This window comes from Patiria miniata, unplaced genomic scaffold (genome assembly GCF_015706575.1).
Source record: "Patiria miniata isolate m_02_andy unplaced genomic scaffold, ASM1570657v1 HiC_scaffold_2, whole genome shotgun sequence".
Lineage (NCBI taxonomy): Eukaryota > Metazoa > Echinodermata > Asteroidea > Valvatida > Asterinidae > Patiria > Patiria miniata.
Genome location: NW_024037058.1, coordinates 18,790,537 through 18,806,065, shown reverse-complemented (window position 1 = coordinate 18,806,065; position 15,529 = coordinate 18,790,537). Strand labels below are relative to the sequence as shown.

Sequence of the window (15,529 nt, the reverse complement as noted above, 5' to 3'; positions counted from 1 at the left end):
GTTGAAATGTTGAATTAACAGGAAGTGTATATATGCAGCATTTGTTGGAAGGTACATGTACACCCTTTCGATATGCTCCCCCACCCCCACCCCATTCCCCTACCCCACCCCATCCCCCATCCCACCCCCACCCACGCTGGTCGGCCGACCAATGTTGGAGAAAACTGGCTTTTTTCAAAAACTGTTCCTACTTTTTCATATTTAGTTATTCTGCCTTTTCTTTGCAATTGATTACACACCTGTGAAGGGGTACAAGCATGCTAGACTTATTCTCTGACCTTACAATTCCACAAAGTGTATTAATTGCTCCGTTTCATCTTAAGTGGGGTCAGGGAACAGACTAATGATAGGTTTTCTTGGTTTTTTCAGCATCTACAAGCCCAAAACTTGAATTAAGTCAGTTTAACAATATTTTTTAAAACATACTAATCCTCCAAATCCATTTATTTCTGAAAATTGCAGCAAAAACAAATGTTGTACATTCCCTTTAAGAGACGTCCAAGCCCAAACCCTGTCCACCTTAGCTTCTCAAGTGAGAGTTCCCTCAATCTTTCTCAGCCCACCTACCAGCACTGGCAAGTAAACTCACCCTATCAATCACTACCCACCAACATAATCTTGCTCCTGCATTGAGTAAAGGATCCCCTGCCTGGTCGTTGAAGCTATACAAGCTCCTGACGAAATATCCTTTTGCTGAAAAGTCCATGTAACAGCCAAACCCCGATCGCTCCAAAATCTCCCAGTGGACCTATTTTGGAATCGCCAGCCATCTCTAGTTCTTTTTCTTTTTTCTTCATCTTCTTGGCTTTTTCATGCCTTGTGGTGGGACACGCTCTGTCACCAGAGGTATTATTCCCTGCCTTGTTTGGGGTGCTGACATGTGGGTCCATTATTCCGGCTCAACCTCACCCCAAAAATTTAACAAGCTTCCCAGACATTTTTTGTATGCCATGCAAGTCGATTTTGATCCGATTTGAGAAAATTGTTAATAGCTGTAGGATTATGCAATAAAGCCTAAATGCGTACCAGTTTGGATAGATTATGGGTGGATTTAGCTGATCGTAACAGCCAGTTTTCATCGAATTTACTATTTTTTCCCCCTTTTGTTCTCTTACCCTAATCTGGGACCGATATTCTACTTTAGTTAGAAGATTGGGAGACTTGGGAGAATATTGGGGGTGGGGAGTAAATTGATTTTCTGTGTACCATGCAAATTCGTTCAGATCCAGTCTATGGTCAACAATTGCAGGATTATGCAATTAAGTCTAAATGCATACCAGTTGCATTGGATTATGATTGGATTTAACTGATTTTAAGAGCCTGTTTTCATCAAATTTCTCATCTTTTTCGATCCTTATTTCGTCGTATCCTAAGCTGGGATATGCATTCTATTATTATTTTAGTTATGACATTGGGAGGAAAATTGTGCTGATGGCAATATGGGGTACAGTGGTAAACGGGATGTGGAAAAAGTATCTTTGAAGCTAACCTGTGCTTGCATATTGTAGTCTTAAAGTTTGAAATAAACATTAATGTGTTTGGCAATGCATTTTATGCACACTATGGGCGTTGCAAGGGGGTTGGGCAAGGGGGCGTTTGCCCCCCCCCCCCCCCCCCCCGGAAAACAAAAAAAAGAAAAAAAAGGAAAAAGGGAGAAAAAAAAGAAAAAAAGAGGTGTGAAGCCATATTGCTGTTAATTTGATGGGGGGGTGTTAGGGCAAATGCTCCCCTGCTCACGCTCGGAAAAATGATAAATTGTGAAAGTAATGAAAAAGTTTAGGAATTTTGGGGAAAAATCTGCTTCCCCCCCCCCCCCTGGAAAAAATCCTGGCGACGCCCATGATGCACACTTAAATATTTGACTAATCCCCTCCCAAATCTATCTTGGCCCCACCCACCCCATTTCCCTACCCTGCATCAACCAGATTACAAGGTCATTTCAAAGAAGAAGCTAGCAAATAAAAAAAGCCATTACAAATATTGTTCCCTTCTTTATCCCTTCTTTTAGCTATAGGCCCCATCCCTTTTTAGCTATCTTTCATCAACACTTCATACAATCTTTTAGTCTTTGATTTGTCATCAATCTTATTTTGTTTCTGTTTTGTTTCTTTTCTTTTCAGACCCAACGTCGCATCAAGTTCATCCACAATGACATGGAGAGGCCTACCGCATTGGAGCAGTCACCTGTCACTCCTGAACAAGTAAGTGGCGCGTGATGTCTTTGTCTTTACTCTTTCTTTACATGAAGCAAGCAAAACGAAGCTTAAAATGGCACCGGGTTGAGAGGTGAAGGAGATAGATCAGATCAACTCGGCATCAATAATGCACGAATTGTAACTCTGTCCTGTTAACAGGTAATGATCCCACCACGTTAGTTTCATTTGCTTGCCGCTGCCTTTTTCAGAGCAACTTAAAGGGATAATACAACATTTGCAAACATCAAAAAATAAAACTACCAAATCATTTTGAAATACCTTGCTGGACTGTTAGTGAATGACAGTATAAAGCATCCTGTAAAATCATGGCACCTGGTATACTGTCATTTTCAAGAAAAGTGGTATTTTTGTATCAATTTCCAACGCTGATCGGCCGGTCAGCGTTGGAAACAACTGGCTTTTTTTCAAATACTGGCCCCAATTGACCATCGCACTTGTTTGCAATCGATTACAAACCTATGAACGGGTACGAGCCAGCTAGACTGGTTCCCTGACCTTACAATTCCCCAATGTATGTATACTGCTCTGTTCCTCTTATATGGAGTCAGGGAACCAGACTACAGGAAAATGATCGTTTTTCTTGGTTTTTATAGCATTTTCGAACCCAAAACCTCAAAAAAGTCAGTGTAACTATATTTGCTATATATTTCAAACCCCCCAATTCCATCCATTTCTGAAAATTACAGCAAAAGCAAATGATGTATATTCCCTTTAAAGGGAATGTACAACATCTGCTTTTGCTGCAATTTTCAGAAATAAATGGATTTGGAGGATTAGCATGTTATAGAAAATATTGTTAAACTGACTTCATTCACGTTTTGGGCTTGTAGATGCTGGAAAAACCAAGAAAACCTATCATATTCTTGTAGTCTGGTTCCCTGACCCCACTTAAGATGAAACAGAGCGATTAATACACTTCGGGGAATTGTAAGGTCAGAGAATAAGTCTAGCAAGCTTGAACCCCTTCACAGGTGTGTAATCAATTGCAAAGGAAATTTAGAATAACTAAATATGAAAAAGTAGGAACAGTTTTTGAAAAAAGCCAGTTTTCTCCAACGCTGGTCGGCCAACCAGCATTGGAAAAATACACTTTTTCTTGAAAATGACAACACACCAGGAGCCACGGTTTTAAAGGATGCTTTAGACTGTCATTCCCTAACAATTCAGTAAGGTATTACGTGATAATTTGATCATTCCGTTCTTTGATGTTTGCAAATGTTGTATCTTCGCTTTAAAATGCGCTATTTGGATTGTTACAAACAGTATTGATGTTGTGAAAAAATTATTACATTTCTCAGTCTGGATATCATCGTGTATACTGAGAGCATTTTCAATATGAGGCCAACTCTTAGTTTTCAAGTTGATACCAGTGTTGCACATGTAGTTGAGTACATTTCCATAGAGTATGAGTACAAGTACGAGTACTTTGCCTCAAATATGAGTGCAAGTACATTTCCACAAGTAAAAGTACAACTAATAGTACTTTCGATCAGTAGGAGCACATTTCAATGGGTACACATGTTCGCAAGGGCTTTCTGCTTTCAAATTAGGCACTATATAAATTTGGTACATTTCCTGCATGCAGCTCTTAAAATTATTTAAATTTCGGTGAACTGGGTCTTCTGTACTGTCTGCTCACAACGCATGTGGATAGAATGTATGCACATACATGTACATTGTGGCAGTATAATAACCACAATGCTGTACATTTCCTGCATAATATTCTGTGAGACATAAACCATCACTAGTACCCTTGGACAGGGGCAATATATGAATGAAAACAGAAACTCACACAGATGGCAAAATATCTCCCTCCCACCACAGCCATGCATGCGCACGGATCGTGACAGTTACCCACAATGCTTTGCATTTCCTTCCCAATATTTTGTGGGAGATAAGCCATCACTAGTGTCCTTGGACAGGGGTAATAGATGAACGAAAAAAGAAACTCCCACCGATGGCAAAATATCTCCCTCCCACCACAGCCATGCATGCACACGGATCGTGACAGTTACCCACAATGTTTTGCATTTCCTTCCCAATATTTTGGGGGAGATGAACTGTCACTAGTGCCCTTGGACAGGGGTAATAGATGAATGAAGAAAGAAACTCCCACAGATGGCAAAATATCTCCCTCCCACCACAGCCATGCATGCACACGGATCGTGACAGTTACCCACAATGCTTTGCATTTCCTTCACAATATTTTATGAGAGATAAACCATCACTAGTGCCCTTGGACAGGGGCAATAGAAGAATACAAACCCCCACAGATGGCATGTCTCTTGGATGGGATCCCTCCCACCTTGGTCCATAGTTATCCTGTCTGTGATTTACAACTTGTCAGGCCTGCATTGTGGGTCCAACCTGCTACCCTCTCACAAATAAACACCAACAAACAAGCCAGTTCCCTCAGGAACTTGACAAACCCCAAAATAAAACAAAACAAGAGACTGCTAAAGACAGGCTGCACATCCTGTAGCACTTTTGAAGGTTCTGCGAAACATCAGGCATTACATGAAACTCCTAATTAGAAATCGCTGCCTAGCAGATAAATTTGTAAACGATTAGCAAAACTTTTTTGAGGTGTACACATGGGTCAATTTGGCTGCCGTGTTTTTGTGATACAACGATGAGTTACAGAAGGCCGGATAGAAGGCGCCTGCTGAATGGTCAGAATCTGGAGGTCAAGACGCAGTCTTGGTTTGCATGATTAATCGACGAATCAGCGCGAATATCACAGACATTTGTGTGCAAGCGGACATTCCATAGACTACCCAACATGCTGAATCAGACAAAAAAAATATCACTTTGAAATTGGAGACTTTTTGAATTTACCGCAGTTCTCAAAGTTATTTGAGTCTCCGGACCAAATCCGAAACATTTGCATCTAGAGGCCCCTTAAAAAAAAGTTTCACATTCTTGTGCTCAAATCCCCAAAGTTCAGCAGGGGGTTCACTATTAACCCTCCCTGTACACCCCCTAGTCCAACCCCACTAGAAACCCTGACGCAGAACTTACTTTCTCTTTGAAATCGCACGGCTTTAAAGAATTATAGGGTCATTCCATGCCAACTCAACAAATGGTGCACACCATCACCTCTTGGATTTTTTTCTTTTTTGGTGTACTGAAAGATACTTAGGAGAAATGCAAATTCTGAAAATTTGGGGTCTCTACGACTTTTCGTTCTTGCGCAACAGCATTTTGAAATTTGAGGTGGGCGGGGCCAAAAGTGCGTCGCGTCACGAAATTCAATGTTTAAAGGGCCATATATTTAAAACTATACCCCCCAGACATTTCAAACTTGGTAATCTGGGCTACTTTTTGCTGTAGATTTCAAATATTTAAACAGAAAGAAAGTAGCTTGTTTCATTTTTAAGTTAGAGGGGCCCCAAAATGGCCCAAAACTCATCTGGACCAATGTTCGGGGGGGTGTAAGTCAAAAATTTAAAATATTTTTTTCACCAAATTTTTTGCCTGTAATAGCCCCCAATTGAAACTACTTTCATGTAAAATCTTACACTTATATTAACTTCATTGAATGAAATATAGCCCTTGCAAAAAGCAAATTGTTTATTTTTACGACAACTTGACCCCCCCAAAAACCAACGTCAGACATTCCGCACCAAATTTTGCTTCACATATGTTTGAGGTTGGTCCTTAGTGAAGTCCTCTGAAAAGTTTCATGTTGGTGTCTTAATTTCTTCAGTGGATAGCTGGGCTTTATAAAGAGTCTATATCTTATGACGCTGCAGGTTCAGTAACATACATGTGCATGTACATGTACTTGTATTTTACGGAACCAGCACAACAAAATCCCCCGACTGTTGAAAGACTTGGGTCAAGATTACCCATTTCCTGCTCAATAAACAGTTGCTTGTAGACCTATGTGTGCATTATATGCAAATTAGGTTAAATGACTTGAGAGTCTTATTCTTTCCATGTGCTCATCACACAGCATGCATGTCATGTATGTAGTAATTAACCAGTTCTCACTTGCACAACATAGTATAGCATAACCTGAACCAAAGAGAAGTGATTCAGTTTGAGTAGAGGGTCTATGGTTTTAACCTGATTGATCTTAGTTTTCATTATGGATAAGGGGAAACCTAGTTCATCCAAGGAGTTGCATGTGCAAACTCATCATGCACCAATTGTAGCAGCTGACCTCAACCCAGGAAAATATGTTTGTGTGGTCTATGATGATGTTTGGTACATTGCTATTGTAGAAGATGTATCACAACTTCATGAGGATGTGTATGTCTGCTTCATGTACAGGACGGAATCAACAAATACTCTCTATTGGCCACAAAGAGAGGATAAATGTAACATTCCATTTGTTGATGTGTTGTGTTGCGTACCAACACCAGAACTTCTACATAGCGGTGGAAGGCAATACAAACTTAGTGAGCCAACCATCATGCAACTCATTCAACTTCATCAAAACTACATCACAAGGAATGCATAATTTCACCTGTGAAACTGTAAACAATTATATCAACTGTCTACATGTACAAATGTAAGCTAAGTTTCATACCCAACTTATTCTTTATGTACCAACTGCTGTTTTATTCTATGTACGTGTACTTGTATGTTACGGAACCAGCACCGTAAGATATAGACTCATTATAAAGCCCAGCTATCTACTGAAGACATTTAGACACCAACATGAAACTTTTCAGAGGACTTCACTAAGGACCAACCTCAAACATATGTGAAGCAAAATTTGGTGCGGAATGTCTGACGTTGGTTTTTGGGGGGGTCAAGTTATCGTAAAAATAAACAATTTGCTTTTTGCAAGGGCTATATCTCATTCAATGAAGTTAATATAAGTGTAAGATTTTACATGAAAGTAGTTTCAATTGGGGGCTATTACAGGCAAAAAATTTGGTGAAAAAAATATTTTAAATTTTTGACTTACACCCCCCCGAACATTGGTCCAGATGAGTTTTGGGCCATTTTGGGGCCCCTTTAACTTAAAAATGAAACAAGCTACTTTCTTTCTGTTTAAATATTTGAAATCTACAGCAAAAAGTAGCCCAGATTACCAAGTTTGAAATGTCTGGGGGGTATAGTTTTAAATATATGGCCCTTTAAACATTGAATTTCTTGACGCGACGCACTTTTAGCCCCGCCCACCTCAAATTTCAAAATGCTGTTGCGCAAGAACGAAAAGTCGTAGAGACCCCAAATTTTCAGAATTTGCATTTCTCCTAAGTATCTTTCAGTACACCAAAAAAGAAAAAAATCCAAGAGGTGATGGTGTGCACCATTTGTTGAGTTGGCATGGAATGACCCTATAGCCATGAGAGAATTTTTCAGAGATTTTTCTTGGAGACCAAATTCAGTGAGTTATGGGGGCTGCTGGATTCAAGTTTAACCCCTGATGACCTAGGTGACCTCATGATTATAAAAAATCAATCTCTCGGTTTTGATACAGTTGGGTCAGTTCGCTGTGGGGAATTTTTCAGACGGGTTCCCATGTTCTTGCAGTATGGTCCCAAATTCCTGCAGACGTATAAATACATGTATGACCCATGTATGACCCATGTATGGATGACATAATTCTAGAGCCAAAGATTTTTTTGTTAAGATCTAATGAATGGAATTTTAGTGTACATGTTGTTGTGTCCAGACTTTGAAAGCCTAAAACTTGGCTTTAACAAATGTGAAAGTACCAAAAGAGATTGTTCAGTATGGGTCTGCTGTGCACTTTTTACCACTTTTGAGAGCCCCGTGGACGGGACATCGCGTGCGTGTACTGGTTCGTGCGCGTATAGCGTGAAATGTGCACAACTAATTATATTCTGGATGTGCATAAAGCAACAATGTCTTTGCCTGAGCGTCAGGCGTCGTCAGTAATGCGTTCAAATGTCACTCCAAGTGGTCTCAACCCTGTCCCCCAACTCTCCCTTATCCTTGAGGGGGTACTTGTACACGGACTCAAAGAGCCCATAGTGGTAGCATGTTACAGTGAGTTTCTGCTTTCAAGACTTAATTGAACTTGGGAGCCAACAGAGATGTTCATTATAGCCAAATGTTCAGTATAGCAGTAGCGTTGGTTATTGTGGCTTTTTGTTGTGTACTTCAGATTTTTGGAAATATGCATTCTGTTAAGGCTGCCCGAATATGCCGAATACTCAAATTTCGATCATCAACCAATCATACGATATTCGAAAAATGCGAGTGGTCTCAAGGAGATGATGAAATGCGTCCACGGATATGCAAATATTCAATCAAGTATCCTTGACCCTCCATTATCTGCGCAGGTAACGCTTGCATACGCACGCGCGTAGTCACACACAAATTGAAGGTAAATGCGTAGAAAAAGGACAGCGTACCTTTCGGGGGTCTGACGATACAAGTAAGAATAATCCAAACATAAATGATTAAAAAGATACACAGCACTACATTCTGTTCAGGTGCTCAGGGCACACACAGGCACAATTAGTATTGCCTGGAATAAACTGAACTTCTCATTTCCATTATTGTGAGGCTTGTTCTTCCGAACCATGTCCTCAATACTAGCCCCCCATCGTTACCCAAACTCTCCACCTCTGAAATCCCCACCCCTTCCCAAAATCCCCACCCCTCTACCCTGCCCCACCCCTCTACCCTTCCCCACCCCTCTACCCTGCCCCACCCCTCTACCCTTCCCCACCCCTCTACCCTTCCCCACCCCTCTACCCTGCCCCACCCCTCTACCCTTCCCCACCCCTCTACCCTGCCCCACCCCTCTACCCTTCCCCACCCCTCTACCCTTCCCCACCCCTCTACCCTGCCCCACCCCTCTACCCTTCCCCACCCCTCTACCCTTCCCCACCCCTCTACCCTTCCCCACCCCTCTACCCTGCCCCACCCCTCTACCCTGTCCCACCCCTCTACCCTTCCCCACCCCTCTACCCTTCCCCACCCCTCTACCCTTCCCCACCCCTCTACCCTGCCCCACCCCTCTACCCTTCCCCACCCCTCTACCCTTCCCCACCCCTCTACCCTTCCCCACCCTTACCCTTGCAGGGGTGTGAAATCTCAGCTTTAAAGCTGATTTCAGCTTTTTTGTTTTGGATTTCAGCTTTTTTCCTTCACTTGCTGTGTACAAAAGTATAGGAGATTTCCAAAGTTCAGCTTTTTAACACCTTTTTCAGCTGTTTTCAGCTACTTTTATCAGTGGTCACTCACACCCCTGCCTTGCCTACACGGTCAATATTCTAGATCTTGGGTTTTTCTCATGTCACAATTTTCTCTTAAATTATGTCATGCAGTGGTCATCATTTAACAGGTGTAATCAAAGCAAGCCACAAAAGCATTCCTTTAAAAAAACTTTATTACAAAGTTCTACTCACTGTTTCGAGGTTTTGTTTTTGATCACTCTGTGGCGAGTTAGAGCGCCCCCTATTGACAAAGTACAAGGGGCACTAAGTGCAGTCTTGTAGCAACGAAACATTAGCCGCAAAGGAAGGGAACCATTTATTATGTTACCCTATGGTTTTGGATCAGAAAGCCATGAAAATATTGAAATGCACCATTGATCCCCTACCATAACAGCTGTCGCAATCATCAACCACCGTGGCCCGCCTGAAATAATATTTTCCCAATATTTTTGTTTCTTCCTTTATAATATCATATTCCCGTGATAACTCGGTAGATTATACTGATTGGGATTGACAGAGCTTGCTTTGGGATGTCAAAGGTCACCTAAGCCTTTCAGCTCGGCCAACGACAGTGTAATTCCTTGGCTTGATCCGCAAAACTGACAGCCATCGTAATGAAGATACATGCTACGGGATCAGTTTGATTGCAACCGCACATTGTAATTATGATGCTATTTAACATTGAATAGCAAGCAAAGTTGGGACGGGGGTTTAAGGAGATATTTCCTAGTCAGTAACAGTTACATGTACTTATTGTAATATGCAATTTTGACAGTTTTTTGCTATGAACTTGATCTTATACAATTCAAAAGGAATTCACAATTATGGAAATGTAATTTTTGAGGGAAGTCAACATCACAACACAGACCTAAGTGTCACGCCTCCAGGGTGTGTCACACGCCTTGGAGTCAATTCACAGGCCGACACGCCGGACAATCATAATCACACTCCTCACACCCTAAATTGGAGGTTGTCTTCGTGTTTGGGTAAAGCGTTTTGGCGACTTTGGTTCGGGGTAAAGATCGTATAGGCCTAGCGCCGCACGTGCTGGTACTTGTTTGCAATTGGCCGTAACTCAATAAATATTTACCCGATTGGAAAGAGTTTTTCGGTGTTGAAAAGCTAAGGAACTGTACTCTGCAAATATGTATCGATATTTGCGAGGTATGTTTTCAAAAGCTGTAAAAAAGAGGGGGCTTTGAGAGTTCATTTTTTTGTGAGACACCTATCTAGAAGATTGAAAAGTGTAACATGTACATTGAGATGCCAGTTGGGTTATTGTTCTAAGGGTTAATGACAAAGATTTCCACAACAGTCACGGGGCATAGCGGCAACTTTGTATCCCATTCATGATTTCTGACTTCTTTAAATTGACCCTTTTGGCAATCGTCAGTGGAGTTTGACGCGGCAGTGGCACCAAGGAAAAAGAACGACCCATGTGTCCCATAAGCTAAATTTAAATTGATGGAGACGGGAAATTTAACAATGTCACAAGTTCAGCGCAAACATTTGCGTCGCTGCCATAAACTGGCGTATCAGTTTACCAATTTTCCCCACAGAGCAGTCAGGGTGGTGCCCGCACGCTACATGTTACTGTATCACCCCTCAGCTGCGCGTGGGAACCAGACTGCATTGGTAACTTTTTTACTGAAATTTGGATGTGGCACCAAGGAATGTTAATTATAAATGGTCGTGACATTGCATAAGTTGACCTGCATCACGCGGGCCTGATTAACCTACATGTATGTAGATGTACATGTACATACATGTTCACTGCTCAAAACATTCACATTTTTGCAGTAGGTTACTACTGGAACCTTCGTCGAATTATTGTACCCGAAAGAATATTTAGTGAAGAATTGCGAATTCTTCAACCCTAACCCCCACCCCCTCATCTCCCACCCCCCACCCCCAATCCCCCACCCCACTCCAACCCCACGCCAGCTTTCACCACCACCCCACCCCGCCCTACCGGCCACCACCCCTCTCCCCAGCTCCCAGCACTGCCATAAGCCGGCGTATCAATTTACTGATTTTACCCACAGAGCAGTCAGGGTGGTGCCCGCACGCTACATGTTACTGTATCACCCCTCAGCTGCGCGTGGGAACCGGACTGCATTGGTAACTTTTCACTGAAATTTGGATGTGGCACCGAGGAATGTTAATTACAAATGGTCGTGACATTGCAAAGTTGACCCACGCCAGTTGGGCCTGATTAACCTATGTATAGAAGCATGTTCTACACGTTCGCTGCTCATAACATTCGCATTTTTGCAGTAACAGGGTTGTTATCGGTACCTTTATAGAAATAAATTTTATTGTACCCACAAGAATGTTTTGTGCAAAACTGCAGATTCTTGAACTCAAACCTTCCTTTGAGATCATAGTCTGGTTCCCTGATTGATAATTCCACCCTAACGTCTATAAACTGTAGGTCAAGCAGCCGCCACGGGGCTAAAAATAAACATCATGGCCGCTTTTCAAAGTCGGTTTTGCTTTGACTTTATCATTAAAAGCTTTTCATGTTCCGATCACATTTTTAAAAAAATCACTTGCTTCATATATCATACAGTTTGATATTTCCGTAAGATCAACAGCTGGAATCTTCAAGTTGGGGACCCAATTAGCAAGGGAAGCCAAAAGGAGACGATGCTGAGTTTTGGAATACACCTAGGTAACCGTCGTCAGATTCAAAATACCCCCTCAGATTCGTACCCCTCATACGATCCGAGTGCGTACTTGATGCACAAAGCAACTGGTAGATGATCTGAACAACTGCTAGCACAATACTTTCGCCAATGGCCTCCGTGACAGTGTTGTAGTACTCGTACTCGTACTCGAGTACATTGTTTTGGGACTCGCACTCATGCTCAGACTCAAAAAAATGAACTTGTACTCGTACTCGTAAACGCAAGAAAAAATTTACCTGTACTCGACTTTGTACTCATGACAAAGTACTTGTACTTGTACTCTTGCAAATGTTCTCCTGCAAGAATTTTAAAAAAATTAAGAGCTAGGTGCAGGAAATTAGAAAAAGAACCAGTTTTCTACTGTTTGGGAAGCTTCTGTATTTGGTGAATGCCTAGTTTGACAGTGAAAAGCCCTTGAAAACTTGAACACGTGACACATTGAAATTTGCTCCTACTTGTGGAAGTGCTTATACTCGTATTCTTACTCATATTTGTACTCAAGGACATTTTTTGGTACTCTTACTCGTACTCGTACTCATGACAAAGTACTCGTACTCATGGTAAAGTACTTGTACTCATGGCAAAGTACCTGTACTCATGGCAAGGTACTCATAGTCATGGCAAAGTACTCGTACTCATGGCAAAGTACTCATACTCATAGCAAAGTACTCGTACTCATGGCAAACTACTCGTACTCATGGCAAAGTACTCGTACTCATGGCAAAGTACTCATACTTCTGGCAAAGTCTCGTACTCGTCATGGAAATGTACTAGAGTAATACTGCTTCGTGATAGAATAGATAGCATTGATAGATTGGTCTGTACTGGAGGAATCATGATCAGGAAGTTTTCTCATCAAAAAATGCCTTGGGAATCAATTCTAGGGTTATTTTCAAAGGAACTAGCTGACAAACTTGAGATACCATACTTGGAGGAGAATGCTATATATATATACACTACTGTATGAGAACAGGGGTGGATCCAGGAATTTTTGCAGGGTGGGGTTTTTATCGGCAAAAAAAATCTGAAATGTAGACACGTTTTGACATTATTACTAGCAACAGAATTTTGGGTGTCGGAGCAGGGGGGGGGTTTCGCATTTTTTTTCATGAATTTATATGGAAACAAAAAAAATGTTGACGGAGCTGGGGGGGATTTGACCCCCCCCCCCCCCTCTGGATCCGCGCCTGGAGAATGGTGCCTTCTTTTGACCAGATTAGTTTGGCCTTTGCAAAAATACTTGCCTCTACATGTAACTCTGTACAAAGCATGTTCAGTGGTAGGAATATCCCTGTAAAAGTGAGATTTTACATATTTAATGGCTTCTGAATCATTAAAAGTCTTCACATAAACCTTTCATGGCATTGTATCTTGATAACTAATCAAAATGAGAAAACAAATTCAATCCCCAATTGAAAGCTTTAAGGTGGAAGAATTTTTTTTACAAACTCTCACTAGCAACAGGACCAAGAGGCTACAAGTTAAAAAAAAAACCTCTAAATTTTGCAGCCATCAGAATTTATGGAGACACTGAAATGCTCTGTATGTATAGGGTCAGAGTGATGATAGATTTATGGAGGGAAAGCCAAGCTGCAGAGCATGTTTTGACCTGAAAACAATTTTACAAGGCGTTATCAAATTAAACTTAACGAAGCTGGTGTGTTGTGATGGTGTAACATTTCCGGATCACATTCTACAAATACGTTATCCACCCCGAAAAGTTCTTTAAAAGCATGATGAGCAGATGTTCATTCCCATTGGTTGGGTGTATAAAATAAAAAGAATGTAAACTTTAAAAAGTGACAGACACTTCACGTGATTTCATGAACTGCAAGAAAATATGTGTTGAACCGATTGTTTGAAGGTGAACGAATGTTATTTGCATCAATTACAAACTTTTCCGGGCGACAAACAGCAGGCATGCAACTTTTTCTTCGGATCAGCTGATTTCCTTGTTTTTCACCTCACGCTTATGCCATTAAAAATTGGAAAACACTGTACAAATAAGTCTTGTAAGATTGGAATTTCCTCTTGTTACGTTAATTGCAAGTTGCATGCCTGAAAAACAAGGCAAGCCTCAGAAAGCTGGTATTAGAACGCACACACATTTATTCAGTTGATTCCGAATGGCTATTCACTGGAAACCTTTCATGCATCTGGTCCACACATGGGCCAGATTTAGCCTATTCATTGGTGTAAGGGATTACGCATACAACAGCACTGCCCAGCTCACAAGTGACAGTCAATGAGTCAGTCAGTGAAGCCCTTTTCACACTAGACAAATCTCGGGGTTGACGCAGGGTTGACGCAGGGTTGACGCAGGGTTGAAAACATGCATCGTTTCACACTTGAAGAATTTCAACCCTGTGTCAACCCTGTGTCAACCCCGAGATTGATTTCGCCCCAGGTTGAACTCAACCCTGCTCCAGACCAGGGTTGAGATTTTCAACCCGGGTTGAAATTCTTGCCAGGGTTCAAAACAGTAGTAACTGAGCATGATAAGCTTGATTTGCATGAAACAAGTGTGAAACGATGTGGGGTTGAACGCGGGGTTGAAAAATCAAAAACTCAACCCGGGGCGGCACTGGGTTCGCCCAGGGTTGAGTTCAACCCGGATTGAGAGGCTCTAGTGTGAAAAGGGCTTGATGAGATAGGTGCAAAGCGGACACTCGGCCAGCCCTCTGGGACCAGCAGAAATCTATAAATAAATGTCCCTATAAAGCACTAGACAGTAAAAACCCTGACATTGCGGGGAGTAATTCATGACCAGATGGCTGATCATTGGCTCGGCTCCCACCACGGTGTCCCACATTTCCCTCGTGGTAAATTACACAATGTCGATCCCTCACCTCCCCCTTTGATCTTGACCCAGTGATTTGATTTCACATCTTGGCGCCAGTTTCCACACCACCAACCCTTCAGCTGGAATCAGTGACAGAAAGTTTTCTGAAAATGACTAAAGTGGAGGGGGTGGGTCGTGTGGGGGGGGGGGGGGTTACTTCTGCCTCTATCAAGTTCTGTTAAACAATGTTACTAGTTATGAAATACTCTCTGATCGTGAAGAGTAAAGAGTGGTCGATTACAAAATAGACTGGTTACCCGAGCTTGTCACCGGAACAACCTTTAGCATGTATGTTTAACCACTCCCCAAACTAGGCGTGATTATGGCCCACAATGCATACATTCATATTGAAATTAATTTACACAAAAAAATACACAGTTTCTTAAATCCTTTTCCGTGGGAACGATATGGACGCCCCACAACATTAGTTTCGATGTCAAACTTGGACAGGGTACTTATTAGAAAGAAAATTGAGGGACACGTTGGCTATGTCTCCAAGGTGCCCAGACAATTTAGTTTTTCAATTCGACCCACCACAGACCATCTGGACGCTCACATTTGCTGGAGGTGTGCACTATAAAACATTTCTAAAGCCCAGTTGCAATTTTGTTGAGGTGGGAACATCATGCA

At 41.8% G+C, this 15,529-nt stretch overlaps 1 protein-coding gene across 7 annotated transcripts in view; it reads left to right on the top strand.

Moving 5' to 3' along the window:
* The window catches only part of LOC119726775 (ELKS/Rab6-interacting/CAST family member 1-like), a 109,950-nt gene that overhangs the window by 73,887 nt on the left and 20,534 nt on the right, over window positions 1-15,529 (top strand). For all 7 annotated transcript variants that reach the window (XM_038198625.1, XM_038198624.1, XM_038198623.1 and 4 more), the window contains one exon: window positions 2,121-2,201. In XM_038198625.1, the coding sequence (XP_038054553.1) occupies window positions 2,121-2,201 (81 nt within the window). The remainder of the gene's footprint in view (window positions 1-2,120; window positions 2,202-15,529) is intronic.